Genomic DNA, 18606 nt, shown 5'->3' on the forward strand with positions numbered 1-18606 from the left:
CTTTCCGCCTCCGCCGCGCCGTTGCCGGCTCTCTGGGGCTGCTCCGCCCCGTCGGGCGGGCAGGGGGCGGGGCGGGAGGCGGAGGTCCGTTGCTGGCCGAGCCGAGGCCGAGCGGGGAGCGGCAGAGTCGCCCTGCCGGCCGGGCACGCGCAGCTGGGCGCCGCCTCCCCCCGATGGCCACCCCCGAGGAGGAGAGCAGCGGCGGCCGGCCCGGCGCCCGTCGTCGGGGGAGCTCCCCGCCCGGGGCGCCGGAGCTGATGCGCGCCTTCGAGGGCTCGGCGGCGGGTCGGGGGCTGCCCCGCTGGGGCTGGCGCCTGTGCCTGGCGCACCGCTTCGCCGAGCGCAGGAAGCCCTACCAGGCCTCCGACGTCTCGGCCGCCGACGCCGTCAAGCACCTCGGACTCGCGCTCAGGTCAGCGGCCGCCGACGGGGAGCCCAGCGGGGGGGGGGGGGGAGCCGCCTTGGGCCGCCCCGTCGGGGAGCCGCGCCCGGGCCAAGGTGAGCGGGAGGCCGCTTCCCGCTGCAGCCCTGGCGCCGTGCCCGGGGCGCGCTCCCGGAGCTGCGAAAGGGAGACCTGCGGGCGGAGGCGGAGGAGCCGCGCCCGGGATGCTTCTCCGGAGCGGAGCCTCCTTCCCCGGGGGACTCTGGACGGGCAGGAGAAACGGGGAGCGGCGGGGTCGGGTCTCCCTTGGCAGCTGACTCTGGAGAGGAGCTTGAGCCGCCAGGGGGTCTCCTCCTCCTCCTCCTCCTCTTCCTCCTCTTCTGCTGCCCCGGGTCCAAAGGCGTGACGCGCTGCATCAGACACGGGAGCCTGATTCTGCAGTGGCCAACCTGGTGCCCACGAGCAGGACCTGGGTGCTGCAGCAACACTCTCCTCCTGCGGTGCCAGCCGCTGGCACTCAGAAACAAGAAAGCCTCTCTGGCTACCAAATTGGGGGTCCAGCGCCCTCATCTTGGCTAGGTCGGCACCCCAACAGGATGCCCCCAACAGTGCTCTTGACAGCCACCCCCCCAAAAAGCCTTTGGAAGCCCAGCTGCCCTCTGTGACTTAGCCCGGTCCCCTTTGAAAGCCCCCCAACCGGGGGCAGGACCCTCGTGGCCTCTGCAGGGACTGGACTCCATTGGGTGGAGTTTGTTTAGTTTTACTCCCTGTAGACCCACTGTAGTTGATGGCCCTAACTTAGTAGAATGCCACCCATCCTTTAACTGTGTGCTGGTTCTGGGCCTTTGTCATCTTATTTTTTTCTGTTTTTGTCGATTTGTCACAAATGTCTTAATCTTATCTGTAAGCTGCCTGAAGTCCCTGTCAGCAATGAAGGCAGCGCCTAACTAAATAAATTGATGATGATGATAATAAGTGTGCAGGCTCACACATGCGCATGTAAAGAAGAGCTGGCACAGCTGGGGTGGCCCCCAGCCAGGTTTTTAAGAGGCATCCGTGGAGCCTGGCCATGACCGTCCAGGTGTGCCTCTCCCTCCTCAGGTACTTCAGGTGGTGGTACCGGAAGACTCGCGTGGAGAAGAAGCATCCCTTCATCAACCTCTTCAACTCCCAGCCCCTGCGCCAGATCTACGGTGAGCAGGGCGGTGCTTGGCTTCTCCTGTGCCCAAGGAGCCGTGCCCAGGGGGACGGGCAGAGCCAGCCAGGGATTTGCAGTGGAAGGCAGGGAGGAGTCTTTCAGGGCCTGGCTGGGCCACTGCCATGGCTTCCTGGCAAAGAGGAAGGGTCTGCCTCCTGCAGGGCTGGAGCTCACCAGCCTGCCACCCTCGCTTTCCCCACAGGCTGCCCGTTGGGGGGGTTTGGCGGTGGCACCATCACACGAGGCTGGCGGGGGGACTTCTGCCGGTGGCAGCTGAACCCTGGGCTCTACCACTACAAGACGGTGATCGCTGACCAGGTGCGTAGCTGTGCAAGGACTTAGACTCCTGGTCTGTGCCCCTGGGGGGCGCGGCTGGCCGAGGCTCTGGGGGTGTTGGGACTCTCTGCCCTCTCGGATCAGCTGCCTTGCTGGCCGGAAACCTGCCTCCCTTCCCTGGCTTGGCTCCCCTGTGCTCAGGCTGCCCCTCACCTGGCTTTCCACCCCCCCCATACCAGTTCACCGTCTGCCTGCGCCGGAAGGGCCAGACCGTCTACCAGCAGGTGCTGTCGATAGAGAAGCCCAGCCGCCTGCAAGAATGGAACTGGGGTTTCTGCGGCCACTACGCTTTCTACCACGCGCTCTACCCCCGCGCCTGGGCTGTCTACCAGCTGCCCGGGCAGGACGTGGTGCTCACCTGTCGGCAGGTCTCCCCCATCATCCCTCACGATTACCAGGTGAGCCTCTTCCGTACCTGTGAAGGTACCTCTGCGGGGGTGAGGGTGATGGGTTGCATTGTTCCGTTGCAGGGAAAGGGAGGTGGGGGCACCTGGGAGCCTTTCAGCTCACTTTGTTGGCCCTTCATTGCATGCTCATCCTTTTATTGCATGCTTTTCTCTGGAGAGAAACTCTTTGCAGAGCAGTTTTTGGGACCAGCTGGGAAAAGCCGGCAGCCCAGCTGTGTCCAGGGCCGGATTTAGGTTTGATGAGGCCCTCAGCTCCTGAAGGTAATGGGGCCCCTTTGTATGTCCAGCTTTGTCAACAACAAATAGTTGCAGTTTTTTTGTGTTGAATATATGCTATATGGCAATTTATGGACCTAAGTGGTATCTCAAGCCATTTGCGCATGTTGCCCTGCAACCAGTCCCTGCAGAACGTTGGCACCCTATATGTAGAAAGGAGCAAAGCAGGGATATTTGAGGGAGCAGGCCGGGCCCAGGACTTACATCATAGGAGCCTCCACAACACAAAACATGGTTGCTGTATGTAGGTTTTATTTTATTTGTTTTTTATCTTATATTTTGGAAATGTAGATTTTTTGGGGGCCCCCAAGAGAGTGGGGCCCTAAGCTAGAGCTTGTTGAGCTTATATGTAAATCTGGCCCTGGCTGGGTCCCAGGCAGGCAGCAGCTGGAAGGGCGGCCAGTCCCAGCTTGTATCTTGAACCAGCACCTCCTGATTAAGTGGCACTGGGTGAATTCTTTAGCACCCTGAGGCTCCCCCATGGGGGTGTTTGACCCTGGCCCCCTCTCAGAGCGGGGGCCCATCCTCGGACCCCTGAGGGCCAAGAGCAGCTGGCCGGGCTTGGTGAGGGTCCACAAGCAGGCAAGGCTCAGGTGACAGGTGGCTTCAGGTGACGCCGCTTCCCCTCGGAGGTGATGGTGGTCTTGGTGGCTGCTCTGAAAGGGAAGAGGCAAGAGGAATTATGCTTCCATTCATATTTTTTATATGAATATTTATTGAATTTTATAACAAATAATGATACAAATCTCATTCATCGTGTTATATACAATTATTCTCCCTCCCCTCCTCTGGACTTCCCCCTCTGCTGAGTTATTTAGTTTTATTTCTTGTATCCTGCTTTTCCTACACAAAAATAAAATCCCTTATCATTTTTCTAAAATATCTTACTCAAATGAAATTGTGAACAATTATTCAAATCCTGCCAGTGAATAAAGTCCATTCTGTTGTTTCTGCAAATAAACTGTAAATGGTTCCCAGACTCTTTTGAAGTCCTTTTTGTCCTTCTCTCATAGTTTGTCTGTTAGCTTAGCCAATTCTGCATAGCTCATCAGTTTTTCTTGCCATTGTTCCTTTGATGGTATTTCTTCTGTCTTCCAGTATTGTGCAATCAAGATTCTTGCCACTGTTGTAAATAATGTCCATTTCTCTTTAGGTAGCTCTTGATTTGAGATACGTAACAAAAAGGCTTCCATTCAGAGGGCTGAGTAGCTGCCCAAGGCAACAAACCCCTTTTTGTGGTTTTGGCACAAGCTGCCGTTCCAAACCAAGAAGGGCATAACAGGTTTTAGTATCTTTATTAAACCTACATGTGGTAGTTTTAATGAGCATGTGCCAAGCAAATTTGTCACTAATGTAGAGAGAGTCATAATAATAATTGTCAGAGCTGCTTCAAGATCCTAGCTCACAGAGGATCACGCTAGCCAGCGGTCATTAAGTAAAAGTCTTTATTGAATTACAGTTTCCATTCTCACGCTGCTGTCTGCAACTCTACGTCTACTAGCTAGATCGGCGAGGCTCCGTCTGAGTCTCCGCCCCGTGCGCACCAACTTAATATCCTAGCCTTGCTCCACCTTTTCCTCCTGACTGTCCTCCTCTGGGTCCCTCTACCCCCCGGGGCTTCTTCCTTCCGGGATTCTTCTGACGCTGACCCGGACCCTTCTGCCTCCTTGCGCCGGGCTTTAGGACCCGGTTCCCTTTCGGGGCTGCTCACTGCGCCGCCTTCCTCTGCATTTGAACTTGGCGCGCGCGCCCAACCTTCCACTTTCCTCTTAACCGTTTCCTCGCTCCCCGATGGAGGTGTGGCCACTCCTGACTCCTGCCCTCCCTCCTGTGGTGAGCTGCCAGCGCTTCCCTCCTGGCTCCTTTCCTCTTCCCTGCTTCCTGGCGGTGACGCTGGTCCCGATCTCCAGCTGCTCCCCCCTGAGTCTCCTCTGGCTCTATCTTCCTGGGGTGCCTCCCTAGACTCCCCCCTTGCCCTGGCCACTGGTGCTCCTTTCTGTGAATCCTCTGATTCACTGGAAAGACTGGGAGATCTCGGGTCGTCGTCATCACTCATCCTTTCCTCTGTCTCCTCCCCTTCGCTCTCTGTTTCCTCCCTTGCCCGTGCCTCTGCACCTAAACCCCTGACATCCATCCCCCCCTCGAAGCCCCCCAGTCCCCCCTCCCCTCCTTCCGGTGCTGGAGCTGGGGGCTGCTGTTGCAAAGGGACGAACGTCGGATATCGGTCGCTTCCCGTGGCAGGCCTCCAGCGGAACTCTTCCAGGTCTTCCTCTCTGCTCTCGTTGACGACAGTCACCTCCTCTTCCATCTCTGTGCCGCCGTGCTCGAAACCAGGGTCGTCCCCGAAAATGTCCATGTCCGTCTCTCCCGCACTTCCTCCAGGCGGCGTTGCTCTGCCGGAACAGTCCAGCCACTTCCTGCGGAACTGCTCCTCCGGCCTATCGTCCCACCAATACGAGGGTTCTGAGACCGATCCCGAGGGTGACCCCTCCGGGGAACGGACGTCTCGTGTTGGTTCCTCGTCCGAGTCGAACCCCCTGAACGTGCTGTCCGAAAGCGTGGGCGTGAAAAGCCAGTCGTCGAAAAAGTCTGCTGGCATAGGTCTATGTGGGAAGAGGGCATGAAACTCGTCTTTGAGCAGAGGTTCGTCTAAAGCGTAGCCCGGCACCCAGCTGTTCGCACTGGCCGGGGTGCCCTCCCTGGCGAGAAAGTATTCTACTCCCTCTTCCCCCCATCTGGAGTCCAAAATCTCCGTGACTTCGTTGATGCGCTCCTCCTGTGCCACTCCCGCGTGCCCCGTTCCTTCTCTGAGCGGACTCGGCGCCGTTCCGGGTTCCTGGAACCTGTGCGGTGCCTTGTAGGGAGTGAGCACCGATCTGTGGAACACCGGATGCATTCTGGAACCCTCCGGAAGCGCCAGCTTGAAAGCCACCGGGTTGACCTGCTCTTCGACTTGGTAGGGCCCCAGTTGTTTATGCCCTAGTTTCTTCTTGGCCAACGACCTGGCCGGCACTGCGTGGGCTGCTAACCAGACCCAGTCTCCCACGTGGAGCTCTTCGCCAACCCTTCTGTGTTTGTCCGCTTGTACCTTGTATGCGTGTTTAGCCAGCTCCAGGTGGCGCCGCAGCTGATCGTGGACTTCCTGCAGCTCCGACGCGAACGCATCTGCTGACTGCGGCTCCCCTTCTCCGCTGCATTCCAGTCCCGGAAAGGTTCTAGGGTGCCGCCCGTTGTTGGCGAAGAACGGCGTGACGCCCGTGGATACGTGCTTCGTGTTGTTGTAGGCAAACTCTGCAAGCGGCAGGTAATCCACCCACGTCGCAGGCTGTTGGTTTGCATAACATCTCAGGTACTGCTGCATGATGGCATTGGCTCGCTCCGCTTGCCCGTTGGTCTGCGGGTGTCTCGCCGACGCCAGATTGATCTTGACGTTTAGGAAGCCCATCAGTTTCTGCCAGAAGTTCGAGATGAACTGCCGCCCGCGGTCGGACAGAATAGACCGTGGCAGACCGTGAACCTTGAACACGTGGTCTATGAACAGTTTGGCGGTTTGCTCCGCCGTGGCCACCTTAGCACACGGAATGAAATGCGCCATCTTGGAGAACAGGTCCACCACCACCAACACTGCCGTCTTGCCCCTTGAGCTGGGCAGATCCGTGACAAAGTCCAGAGCCACCCTTTCCCAAGGTTCGACCGGAGTTTGCAGCGGCTCCAACAGTCCAGCTGGCGGTTTGTGCACCGGCTTTGCCCTCTGGCAGGTGTCACACCTCGCTACGTAGTCTGCGACCTCCCCTCTCATTCCAGGCCACCAGAAATCCCTGGCTACTAATTCCACCGTCTTCTCCTTGCCAAAGTGCCCGGCCGTGGGTGCGTCGTGCAGCTGCTGTAGCACCTTGGCTCGAAGTTCGTCACCCGGCACGTAGATGGCCCCTTTACGGATGAGCAAGCCATCTCGTAGCTGGAAACCGTCGGCCGCTGCCTTGCCCCCTCGCACCTCTGCCATCTTCGTTTGTGCGAAGGAGTCCCCCTGCAACGCTCGCCGCACCGCCTCTAGGTCCACGGTCGCCGCGGCGCACGCCCACACTGTCGGTGCAAAGATGTGCATGGCGGCCGCTGGTGTTGCGTCCTCCAGATACTGTGGCTTGCGGGAGAGAGCGTCTGCCATGATGTTGGTGTCCCCCGGGACATACTCTATTCGGAAGTCGAAGTCCGCAAAGAAGTCAGCCCAACGTATCTGCCTCTGGTTCAGGAACTGTGCCGTGCGCCAGTGTTCCAGATTCTTGTGGTCCGTGCAAACCTGCACCGTGTGCTTGGCGCCGATCAGAAAGTGCCTCCACGCCTTGAACGCTGCATGAATGGCCAGCAACTCCCTGTCCCATATGGTGTAGTTCTGCTCGGACTTGCTGAGCTTCCTGGAGTAAAACGCTCCCGGCCGCCACACGCCCTGCGGGTCCTTCTGCAGCAGGACCGCCCCCACTGCTCTGTCCGAAGCGTCTGTCTCCACCCTCATCGGCATGCTGGGGTTGACATGAAGCAGCTGCTCTTCCGACGCGAAGAGACGCTTGAGGGCCTGAAAGGACTGCTCCGCCTGCTCTGTCCAGATGAACTTCTTCTTCTTGGAGCTAAGGGTGTCAGTGATGGCCGCCGTCTGCATCGCGAAGCCCTTGATAAACTTGCGATAGAAGTTCGCAAAGCCGACAAACCGTTGGACCTCCTTCCGGTTGCGTGGGCTCTTCCAATCCAACACCGCTCGAACCTTGGCGCTGTCCATGGCGAGCCCCTTGGCAGACAGCTTGTAGCCCAGAAAATCCACCTCCGGCACGTCAAATTGGCACTTCTCCAGCTTGGCGTAGAGCCTGTGTTGCTTTAGCCTGCCCAGCACTTCCTTGACGTGCTTGTCATGTTCTTGCTGCGACTCCGAAAAGATCAGGATGTCATCCAAGAAACAGACGCACGTCTTGTAGAGAAGTCCCGCCAACACGTGATGCATAAATGCTTGAAAAACGTGAGCGCCATTTTGCAATCCAAAAGGCATAACTCTGTATTCGTAGGTACCCAGTGGCGTGAACATGGCTGTCTTCCACTCATCACCTTCCCGCATGCGAATGAGGTTGTACGCCCCCCGCAGGTCCAACTTGGTGAACACCTTTCCCTTCCGTACCTTCGCCAGGAGGTCGTCGATGCGGGGCATGGGGAAGTCCGACGGCTTGGTCACACTGTTCAAAATCCTGTAATCCACTACGAGTCTTTTTTGGGGCGTGTCTCGCTTCTTAACAAAGAATACAGGACTGCCCCCCACTGCCTTAGACTCCCGGATGAAACCGCGCTCCAAATTATGATCGATGAAGTCTTTGAGTTCCTGCAGTTCGTCCTCCGACATGGAATACAGCTTCCCTTTAGGCAGCGCCGCCCCCGGCAGCAGGTCAATTTTGCAGTCATATGGTCTGTGAGGGGGTAGCCTGTCCGCCTCCTTCTCGCAGAAAACTTCCAGAAATTCTGCGTACTTGTGGGGAATCGCTTGCAGCGTGCCTAGCAGCAGCTGTGATTCCTCTTCCTCTCCTTCCTGCCTGGGTACGATGCAGTGTTCAGCACAAAAGGAAGAGCCGAAGACCAGCTGCCTCTGGAACCAAGCCATCGTTGGGCTGTGCTTGTCCAGCCAACTCATACCCAATACAATGGGCGTGTCAGACAGTTGAGTGACGTTGAAGCTGATGACTTCCCTGTGATTCCCAAGTCGCATCACCATTGGTGGCGTCTGCTTCACCACTTGCCCCCCTAGCAGCTCCCTGCCATCCACCGTGACAACCTGCAGGGGCAGTGTGGCCGGCAGCAACTGCACAGCGTGCCTGTCGACAAATTCCTGCCCTATAAAGTCCGCGTTGCTGCCGGAGTCGATGGTGATTGGCACGTCCATGGTGATTCCATTGGGCAGTTGGAGAGATGCTGTGAGCCTCACTACTGGTTTGGGCGGGAGGGGGTTCACTGGCTGTAAAACTTCTGGGGACTGCGTCACTAACACGTCTGGCTGGGCCCCAGTGCCTCTTCCTCCAGCCAGACATCGTCGTTTCCCTGCTGTGGTCCTCCCTGCTGCGTTGCTGCAGTCACCATTGCTGAGGCTGCAGTAAGCTTGTGGGGCCTCTGGGGACACTCTTTCGCCATATGCCCTGGCTGCTCACAGACGTAACACTTCCTGGTCCCTCTAGGAGGCTTCGCCTTCACTGCTGCCGGTGCTAGGGCTCTGGTTGCTGACTGAGCCCTTGCACCTCCAACCTCCATAGGTTCGGCTCCTCCTCCTGGCGGAGGCGTGGATTGCGCCCGCGCTGCTTCTCTGGGAAAGAAGGAGGGGCCCCCGGCTGGTTCGCGCCCTCCACGCCCTTCGTCCTTGCTCCACGGACGTCCTTCCAGCCTCACCCCCACAGCCAGTGCCCTCTGAACGACCTCCTGGGTGGTTCGGGGTCTCTCCCCCCTCGCTATCTCATCTTTAATCGAGTTGTGCAGTCCCTCCCAAAAGAGGTCTCTTACAGGAGCCGAATCTCTGTCCCATTCCAGGGCGCTGACCAAGGCGAAAAAGCGTGCATGATACTGTCTGACGCTGGCCCTCCCTTGTCTCAGCCCATGCACCTCCTTCCGTGCAAGATCAATGTCAATACTTGATAAGAAACACCCATCCATCGCTTTAATAAAGGCATCCGCATTCTGGAGCGCCGGATCGTTATCTCTCCATAAATTGCGCAACCATGCTTTCGCCTCCCCATGCAGATGGGACATGATGAACCCCACTCTCTCCTGTTCATCTCTAAAATCTTTATGCAACAGTTGCAGTGCGCACAGTACGTCGGCTCTAAAGTTGGGATACTGTTGCAGGTTCCCATCGAAGTGAGAGAGCAGCCCGCCTGTCCGTCTCGCCAACCCAATTCCCTCCTGCCGGGGTGGTTGCTTTGCCAGTACGTCTAACCTGACCTGGAGATCCCTGCAGGCGGCAGCTGCCTCGTCCTCTCTCTTCCTGGATGCGAGAACCTCGGCGGTCAGTTGTGCCACTGCTTTTCTGAGGTCCTCTATCTGCTGCTCAGCCGTCATGTCTCCTGCCGTTCGTGAGCTCGCTAGTGGGCGCCTGTTTCTCTCCTCTCCTCGAGGCTGCAGATGCCCACAATGTGGTGACGGAGCCTACTGTCAGAGCTGCTTCAAGATCCTAGCTCACAGAGGATCACGCTAGCCAGCGGTCATTAAGTAAAAGTCTTTATTGAATTACAGTTTCCATTCTCACGCTGCTGTCTGCAACTCTACGTCTACTAGCTAGATCGGCGAGGCTCCGTCTGAGTCTCCGCCCCGTGCGCACCAACTTAATATCCTAGCCTTGCTCCACCTTTTCCTCCTGACTGTCCTCCTCTGGGTCCCTCTACCCCCCGGGGCTTCTTCCTTCCGGGATTCTTCTGACGCTGACCCGGACCCTTCTGCCTCCTTGCGCCGGGCTTTAGGACCCGGTTCCCTTTCGGGGCTGCTCACTGCGCCGCCTTCCTCTGCATTTGAACTTGGCGCGCGCGCCCAACCTTCCACTTTCCTCTTAACCGTTTCCTCGCTCCCCGATGGAGGTGTGGCCACTCCTGACTCCTGCCCTCCCTCCTGTGGTGAGCTGCCAGCGCTTCCCTCCTGGCTCCTTTCCTCTTCCCTGCTTCCTGGCGGTGACGCTGGTCCCGATCTCCAGCTGCTCCCCCCTGAGTCTCCTCTGGCTCTATCTTCCTGGGGTGCCTCCCTAGACTCCCCCCTTGCCCTGGCCACTGGTGCTCCTTTCTGTGAATCCTCTGATTCACTGGAAAGACTGGGAGATCTCGGGTCGTCGTCATCACTCATCCTTTCCTCTGTCTCCTCCCCTTCGCTCTCTGTTTCCTCCCTTGCCCGTGCCTCTGCACCTAAACCCCTGACAATAATAATAATAATAATAATAATAATAATGTAGAGAAAGTATCGGCAGACTCTCCTCCATCTCAGTTCACAGGTAACGTTGCAGCTCTGGCTCTCTGGACATGCCTTAAGTAGAGGAAGTGGCGATAGAAGAATCTTCAGGGACCTGAAATACTAGTTTTCAGGGCTTGCTCACTTCCATGGTGTCCTTTCCAAAAGCGCTGTTGACCAGGATTGCGGAAAGTTTGGGAGTTTCACTCCAAAACCAGAACTGCTGGAATAACTTCTCTAGCAAACAGTGTCTCCACCGCTGAAACGTGAATTGTCTTACTGAGACAATGAGGCAGAAACTCCCAGTCCAACATCCTGTGACTCTTTCCTGATAGGCAGGCTGGAAACTTGTTCCTTTGGGTGCCGTTTGGGACAGAACCCGGGGCCAGGTCAGGAGAGGGCAGCCCTGTGGAAAACAAGAGGAGCCCGTTGCTCCCACTGGACCGTTTTGAGGCAGTTTCATGATGCAAATTGTTTTACGTAAGAGCAGTTCCAAGCCCAATGCAGAGAGCAGCTGGCCCTAAAGTTCTGCAACCTGCATCCTTGCGGGTAATAATAATAATAATAATTAATTAATTTATTATACCCCGCCCATCTGGCTGGGTTTCCCCAGCCACTCTGGGCGGCTTCCAACCAAATATTAAAAACAATACAGCATCAGACATTAAAACTTCCCTAAACAGGGCTGCCTTCAGATGCCTTTTAAAAGTAAGATAGTTGTTTATTGCCTTGACATCTGCTGGGAGGGCGTTCCACGGAGCAGGCACCACTACTGAAAAGGCCCTTTGCCTGGTTCCCTGTAACCTCACTTCTCGCAGGGAGGGAACCGCCAGAAGGCCCTCGGTGCTGGACCTCAGTGTCTGGGCTGGATGATGGGGTGGAGACGCTCCTTCAGGTATATTGGACCGAGGCCGTTTAGGGCTTTAAAGGTCAGCACCAAGCACACTTTGAATTGTGCTCGGAAATGTACTGGGAGCCAATGTTGCTCTTTCAGGACCAGTGTTATGTGGTCTCGGCGGCCGCCCCCAGTCACCAGTCTAGCTGCCGCGTTCTGGATTAATTGCAGTTTCCGGGTCACCTTCAAAGGTAGCCCCACGTAGAGTGCATTGCAGTAGTCCAAGTGGGAGGTAACCAGAGCATGCACCACTCTGTCAAGACAGTCTGCGGGCCCTATTGAAACTTTGCCCCTATTGAAATTCCTTTTGTTACTTTGGGCCCAGTTCTCTACCCCTGAGTTGTGCCATTTCGCTAATGCCAGCAGCGCTGTGAACAGCAGAGACACTCTGATTTGACCAGCTCTTGTATGCATACTGGGGTGTGCATTAATCTTTTAGAAACCCAAAACTATATGGGGGGGGCGGGAGGAACCAATTTTTCCTTCCTTGCCACAAGCTATGAATTCACATGCCAATGCTATCTCTGTAGGATGGCTTGAAACTTACCCATTTCTTTCACTTCAATTTCATTCAAACTTCCTGGTCTACTGTTATCTTGACATACAAACGTCTCTCTCTTGTTTAGCTGGTTCTCAAGTGTGGCAGGCCCAATGTAACTACTTCTACTTTTTGTATGAATACCAAGCAAACAGTGGAGATCCTTACCTCCAGTGCTGCCTACCAATGCTCTCTTCATCAAACAGCTGAGAAGCCTGTCTCCATTCCAGAACCACGGATGCAAACTCAACCAAGCATGTTGCTAACAAGAGAGGGGTTGATAGTTCTGACTATATCTCAATAGATCTTCAGGGTAATATTTGTATTTTTCAAAAAGTAAAAACCCAGGACTAGGTTCCAAATATATTATCACCAGTGAGTGGCAAATAAACTAAAATGGCTCTTAAGCTGAAATTAAGATTGATAAAGCAAGTAGAGACTTACTTACCTTTGTATTACACTTTTAATCAATATTACTGCACATATCAATATTTAATCAATATTACCCTCCATATCAATATGCTGGTGACGGAAAGGGCTTGGTTGTCCCTGCTTCCTGCCCCACACAGCCTCCGTTCTGCAGCCCCTGACCCCCTCGCTGCCTTTTGTTGCCTCCAGGACACCAGCCTGCCCGTGGGGGCTTTCCTCTGGGACGTGGAGAACCAGAGCGGGGAGGACATGGAGGTCTCCCTCATGTTCACCTTCCAGAACGGCACCGAGTCCAAGGGGGACCGGAGTGGGGGCCACTGGAACGAGCCCTTCTGCCTGGAGAAGGACGGCCGCTGCGTCCGGGGCGTGCTGCTTCACCACTGCCTCCCTGTGAACCCCTACACGCTGGCCATCTCCGCCCGGGAGAAGGTAAGGAGGAGGGCGTCGTGCAGGGAGGACGGGTGCCAGGAACGTCCGGAGGGAGGCCAGCCCCTCCTGACGTGGTGGGGGAGATCACTGTTGCGTTCCGAAGGCAAGGAAGGATTGGACCCTGATTAATAAAATACACACAAGGCTTGGCCAGCAAGGCTCTGGGAGGAAGTGCCAATAATAATCCGCCACACCCTGGCCCAGGCCCCGTTTATTAACAAAAGAACTTATAACACAGTGCTTGTAAGAACCAATCAGATGTCCTCTGAGCATTTCAAAAAAACGTACCACGTGGGTGCAAAGTTAGATCAGAGAACTCCTTTTAACTACAAAAACTACTTTGAGCATGCATACACGTTTTTAGGCTAAATAAAACAGGGATCAAGGAGGAATGCATTTTGCAAACCCTGGAGGTCATAAACAGCAGTAAACAGGAGAAGAGGGATGACAAGGAAAGAGAGGCACCTTTAGCATCTCCTTGTGAACTCTCTTCCTGGCCTTTAAGATCTACCTAGACTAACAAAAGCTACATCAAAGCTACCTTCTATCTTTATGGCCCAGGATGCCTGGCGAAGCAACCAGTCTGTGTTTCAGAATGCTGATACGTGCCTGTCAGGCAGAGAGAAAGAAAATGAACAGTAGAGAAGATGAGCAGAGATGCAGAGGCTTATGGGATTTGATCAGAAATTATTGTCAATGACTCAAACCCAGTCAACACAATGCTTTCATTGCTGACACAATGGCTTGCTTCATTTTTCATAATTCCTCATAGCAATCCCACCTGACCCCCACAGATCACTCTCAACTCACCTGTCTCACAGGTGGGACTCTGGGCTGCTGGGCTTCCTATCCCTGCTGCCCTTCTGCTGGCCCCCTCCCTTGGCGCCCGGTCTTTGCCACAGGGCCGGGTTTCGATTCCTTCGCTCTCCCCTCTAGGCAGGCACCACCGTGACCCACCTCACCACGTTCAACCCTGCTGGCACTGGGCAGGAAGTGTGGCAGGACCTCCTGGCAGATGGCAAGCTGGCGTCCCCACCAGGTGAGCCCCAGGCCCCCCAGGAGGGGGTGGCACAGAGGGGGGGAGGGAGCAAAAGGCCAGGCGCCCTGATGTGCAAAGGGTGTGCTCTCTCTTTCAGGGAAAAGCCCCCCAACGGAGAAGGGGGAGGCTTGTGCAGCAGCTGTGTGTGCCACCTGCACGGTGCCAGCTTCCGGGCACTCGACGCTGGAGTTTGCCTTGGCCTGGGATATGCCCTGCATTCGGTTTGGCTCCAAAGAGAAGGAGCACCGCAGGTGAGCGCCTGCTGCTGTGGCTGCGTGGTACATTTCTTAAGGTTTGGCTTCATAGCCGAGGGATCACCTGAGGCAAGTGTGGGCCTGATTCCAGCCTCCTCTCGGCCAGGCATTGTGCTGCTGCGGGTGGGGCCATCTGCACTGGCAGGCTGTGCCACAGTGTGCTCAGCTGGCACACCCAGCCTCACCCAGACCGGGTGACGAGAACTTGTGGGCACCCGGGGAAGCTGGATGCCGAAAGAAAGTCCTCCTTCGTGCAGTGCAGAGTTAAACTGTGGAACTCTCTGCCTCAGGAGGCAGGGATGGCCCCCGACCTGGAGGGCTTTCCAAGAGCTGGAGAAATTCATGGTGGAGGATTAGGAGTGGGCAATCGAGGGCACTGCTCTGCTCCCCACAGCCAGAGGCAGTGATGCTTCTGAAGCTCTTGCACTCGGATCCCTGCTTGTGGGAAGAGGATGGTGGCCCAGAGGGGCCATGGGCCTGATCCAGCCGGCGCTCTTCTATGTCCTTCTGTCCAGCATAAGGAGCTGCATCTCCCCTTTGTTCCCAACCTGCTCTGAGGCATTTTCCATGGGGGGGGGGCAACTCAGGCAGGCAGGAGAGAAACCAGCCCCCCCCCCCGACCTGCCACCTTTTGTTGACACAGCTGTTGCCTGCTGTTTGCAGGCCTCCTGGTCAGCTGGCACAGTCTTCCTCCTAGGAAATGACTTTGGTTCATCCTGACTCCACCGTCCTGGCTGTGGCCTCCCTTAGCCCCCCGTGACCCACGCACCGCCCCCCAACCACTGAGCAGGGCTCTGTGCAGACCCCCCCCCCCCGGAGTTGCCCTTGTATCCCTCCCCAAACCAGGGAGATTCCCAGGCCAAGGCTCACAAAGGGAGAGGCGGGAGCTGAGCTGTTGGCTCAGGAAATAACTAGATCCAGCCTGTGACCTTGACTCACTTTGTTCTTTTGTGTCCTGTAGCAAATAGTTGCTGCAATTTTTTTGAGTTTAGTCCAGGAATCATTGATTGTAGTTGTTGAGTCCGGATTTTTATTTGCTTGCTATTTGGTAATATTTTGAGAGTTAATTTTATTGTGCAATGTTATATTCTGAATAGACTGCTGAATGTTACTTTCTGTTAGTTGGTTGTTTAAAAGTGATATTTATGAGGAGTTAGTGGCATTGGGTGGGATTTTTCCTGGGCGTGGGATCTTCCCTTTGCTTCCTGTTGCTTCTCCGGCTTGGAAGCTGCCTTGGGTGGAGCGATACAGAAAGTGGTAAACAAACTAAAAGTGAAACGCAAAATGGAAAATTGAGGGAGTTGACCTGAGAGGGTGAGAGAGAAATCCAAGCCATGTGGAGGCCGGGCAGAGTGGCTGCACCCGTCCTCTGCCAGGCCCTGTCCAGACTCCCCATTTTGCCTCTTCCCCTGAGCGGGACTTGAACTGTGTGCCCTTTTCCTGCTCCAGAAGAAGATGGGGGGGGGGGCAGAGAAAGACCCCTGTCATTCCCACGCGAAGCCTGGGCAGCCCCGCCATCCCATCTGCCACCTTCTGAATGTGCAGGGGGCACCACCCCCCAGACTGGCACATGGGCATCTCTTCCCCCCACTGAAGGCTGGCAGGGAGGTCCGCATCTCTCCCCTCAAGCGGAAGGGGCTTGATCCCAGCCCTGCGGCAGCCCCTGGGAAGCCAGCACAAAGGCCTCTCGCCCAGAGACCACCCCTGCTCCCGGGAGCAGCCTGACGCGGGCAAGGAGTGGGCAGAGGGTCCCTGCCTGCTGTTTCTGGCAAGTGCCGAGTCTGGTGTCCTGATGTGCCTTCCTCCTCCTCCTCCTCCTCTTCCTCTTCCCCTGCAGGAGGTACACGTGCTTCTTTGGCAGCAAGGGAGATGCCTGCCCGGCTCTGTCTCACTACACCCTCTCGTGCTACCAGGCGTGGGAGGAAAAGATTGAGGCCTGGCAGCGCCCCATCCTGGAGAACAGGTACAGCCCTCCCTCTGCTGGCAGCCACAGGCCGGGAGCAGATCCTGGCCGCCAGGAAGGGCCGGGGGGGGGGCTCCCCCCGCCTGATGGGTTCTCCTGGCCAGGCTGCTCAGGCGCCCACACCAGGCCAGAGGGCCCAGGCCAGGGCAAGCGAGTGACTGTCTGCAAGCCCGCATGGGGGTCCGTGATATGAGCTGCCCCCATGGGACAGTCCTGCCCCTCCCTGAGTGTGGTGTGGCCCTCTGCCCCCCCCCCAGCTCCCTTTCCTTCCCTAATAGGGCAAGACCCTCCGATATGTCTGCTAGGCACCAAATGGCCCCTTAAACCCAACAGAACATCTGTTTGCCCAGCAGGTGCTTGAACTACCGTATTTTTCGCTCTATAGGACGCACATTTTCCTCTCCAAAAATTAAGGGGAAATGTGTGTGCGTTCTATGGAGCGAATGCAGGCTCCTTGGCTTCAGCGATAGCAATGCAAAGCCTCCGAAGCGCTCCGGGAGTTCCCTCTGTGCTCCGAAGGCTTGCGGATAGCCGGCTGAAGCCTGGAGAGCGAGAGGGGTCGGTGCGCACCGATCCCTCTTGCTCTCCAGGCTTTGCTTCGCTGGAGAGGCACTGCACAGTTTTCCCTCTCTGCGCAGCGCCCCTTCAGCGAAGCGGGAGGAGAAATGGAAGGGGCTCCGTTTCTCCTACCACTTCGCTGAAGGGGCGCTGCGCAGAGAGGGAGAGAATTGTTTTTTCCTGTTCTCCCCCTCTAAAACAAGGTGCGTCCTATAGAGCGAAAAATCCGGTAGATGACCCTCCAAGTCGCTTCCAATTCTCCAATTCTATGGTCTCAGCTACATTGCTTGGCCATCACTTGCTCATAAAATTATTCGTTTGTCCCAGTTTGCAAGAGGGAGAAAGACGCACAGTGAGAATGGCGTGAACTATGGACTAAGGCAGAGGTTTTTGAACTGCAGTTGCCAACCTGGTGCCCAGAAATCTCTGGGTAGTTGCGATCGGACCCATGCCAGTAGCCAAGATGCCTGGCCCCTGGCGAATTTCTAGCCCTGCTCCCAGGTGGGGGCTTGGGGATCCCTGCGCCTCCTTCCTTGTGACAGAATCCCAGAATTGCAGAGTAGGAGGGGGGTCCCAGGGATCGTCTCTCCCCCCCCCCCGGCACCTGGCAGGGGGTCGTCCAGCCTCTGATAAAGGAGGGTCCTCCCCCTCCTGGCTCTTCCTTGGGGGGCCCACGTACAAGTGCCTTTCTTTCCGCCCCCCATTGCAGCGACCTGCCCCCCTGGTACAAGTCCGCCATCTTCAATGAGCTGTATTTCCTGGCAGACGGAGGGACCCTGTGGGTGGAGCTTCAGCCGGAAGACCCCGCGGCTGCCCTGGGGGCCGCCCTGGGCCTCTCCCAGCACCTTGCCGTCCTGAAGGAGTATGGGAGGTTTGCATACCTGGAAGGTAAGGGGCAGGACTCTGCTGCCATTGCTGCTGCGGCAGAGGGAGGTCTGTGGCCCATGGCAGGAGGGGAGAGGGAAGGGGATGAGGGCCTTTGCCACCCCCAGCCTTGGGTCAGACTGAGGCACCACAGATTTGAAGCATGTGCACCTTGGGAACTGTAGTTGCCCTTCCCAGCACCCATAAACTACAGTTCCCATGATTATGGAAGGGGGGGGGTTCTTTGGATGTATGGTGTGTGCATTCTTGGGGCCGGGAGTTCCGCCGGTGCCCACCTGCCCGCTTCCCTCTGCTGCTTCCAGGCCAGGAGTACCTCATGTACAACACCTACGACGTCCATTTCTATGCCTCCTTTGCCCTCGCCATGCTGTGGCCCAAACTGGAGCTGAGTCTGCAGTACGACATGGGTGGGTGAGCCACCCCCTCCCAGTCGTCTCTCCCCCCCCCCCAACGCCCCATAGGAGGGCCTCTGCTGGAGTCGGGTCCCGGGGGTGAACCGGGGGGGGGGGGGTAACAACAGGGCATCGCTTCTCCCTGGGCCTTGGCTTTTTCTGGGGAGGCCAAGGCCCCTTGAGCCAAAGGGGGGAGGGCAAGAGAGAGCGAGACCCCTCAACCATGGACCCCCCCTCTCTCTCTCCCGCAGCGGCCGCCATCCTGAGCGAGGACACCCGGCCGCGCATGTACCTGATGAGCGGGCAGACGGCGCAAGTGAAGCTGCGCAACGTGGTGCCCCACGACATCGGGGAGCCTGGTGAGGCCGCACCTCCAGAGCCGCCCTGGTGCTCGCCGGGCAAAGGGCAGCCCCCCACCCGGGCAAAAGAGGCTCAGGCTGATCTCACCGCAGGCACAGCGATGGCCCCCGGCCCCCACTTGCCAGATCCGAGAACCCCCCTTCCAGCTGGGGGCGCATCTCATTAATTTCCTGTATTGCATTTCTATCCCACCTTTTTCTCCCAGGAGCTCAAAGGGGTGCCAGCGATTCTCCCTGCATGCATTTAGTCTCCACTACACCCCTGCGAAGGGATGCGGGTGGCGCTGTGGGTTGAACCACAGAGCCTAGGACTTGC

General features: G+C 56.8%; 1 protein-coding gene across 1 annotated transcript in view; it reads left to right on the plus strand.

The window, feature by feature from the left end:
• The first annotated feature begins 158 nt into the window (after positions 1 to 158).
• Positions 159 to 18606, plus strand: part of GBA2 (glucosylceramidase beta 2) — a 29367-nt gene continuing 10919 nt past the window's right edge. The window contains exons 1-11 of the mRNA XM_081213357.1: positions 159 to 412; positions 1484 to 1575; positions 1783 to 1898; positions 2096 to 2314; positions 12601 to 12840; positions 13777 to 13879; positions 13977 to 14130; positions 15971 to 16096; positions 17364 to 17542; positions 17842 to 17946; positions 18183 to 18290. Coding sequence (XP_081069483.1) covers positions 174 to 412; positions 1484 to 1575; positions 1783 to 1898; positions 2096 to 2314; positions 12601 to 12840; positions 13777 to 13879; positions 13977 to 14130; positions 15971 to 16096; positions 17364 to 17542; positions 17842 to 17946; positions 18183 to 18290 — 1681 coding nt within the window. The 5' untranslated portion in view covers positions 159 to 173. The remainder of the gene's footprint in view (positions 413 to 1483; positions 1576 to 1782; positions 1899 to 2095; positions 2315 to 12600; positions 12841 to 13776; positions 13880 to 13976; positions 14131 to 15970; positions 16097 to 17363; positions 17543 to 17841; positions 17947 to 18182; positions 18291 to 18606) is intronic.

This window comes from Podarcis bocagei, assembly GCF_964188305.1.
Source record: "Podarcis bocagei genome assembly, chromosome: 11".
NCBI classification, from domain to species: domain Eukaryota; kingdom Metazoa; phylum Chordata; class Lepidosauria; order Squamata; family Lacertidae; genus Podarcis; species Podarcis bocagei.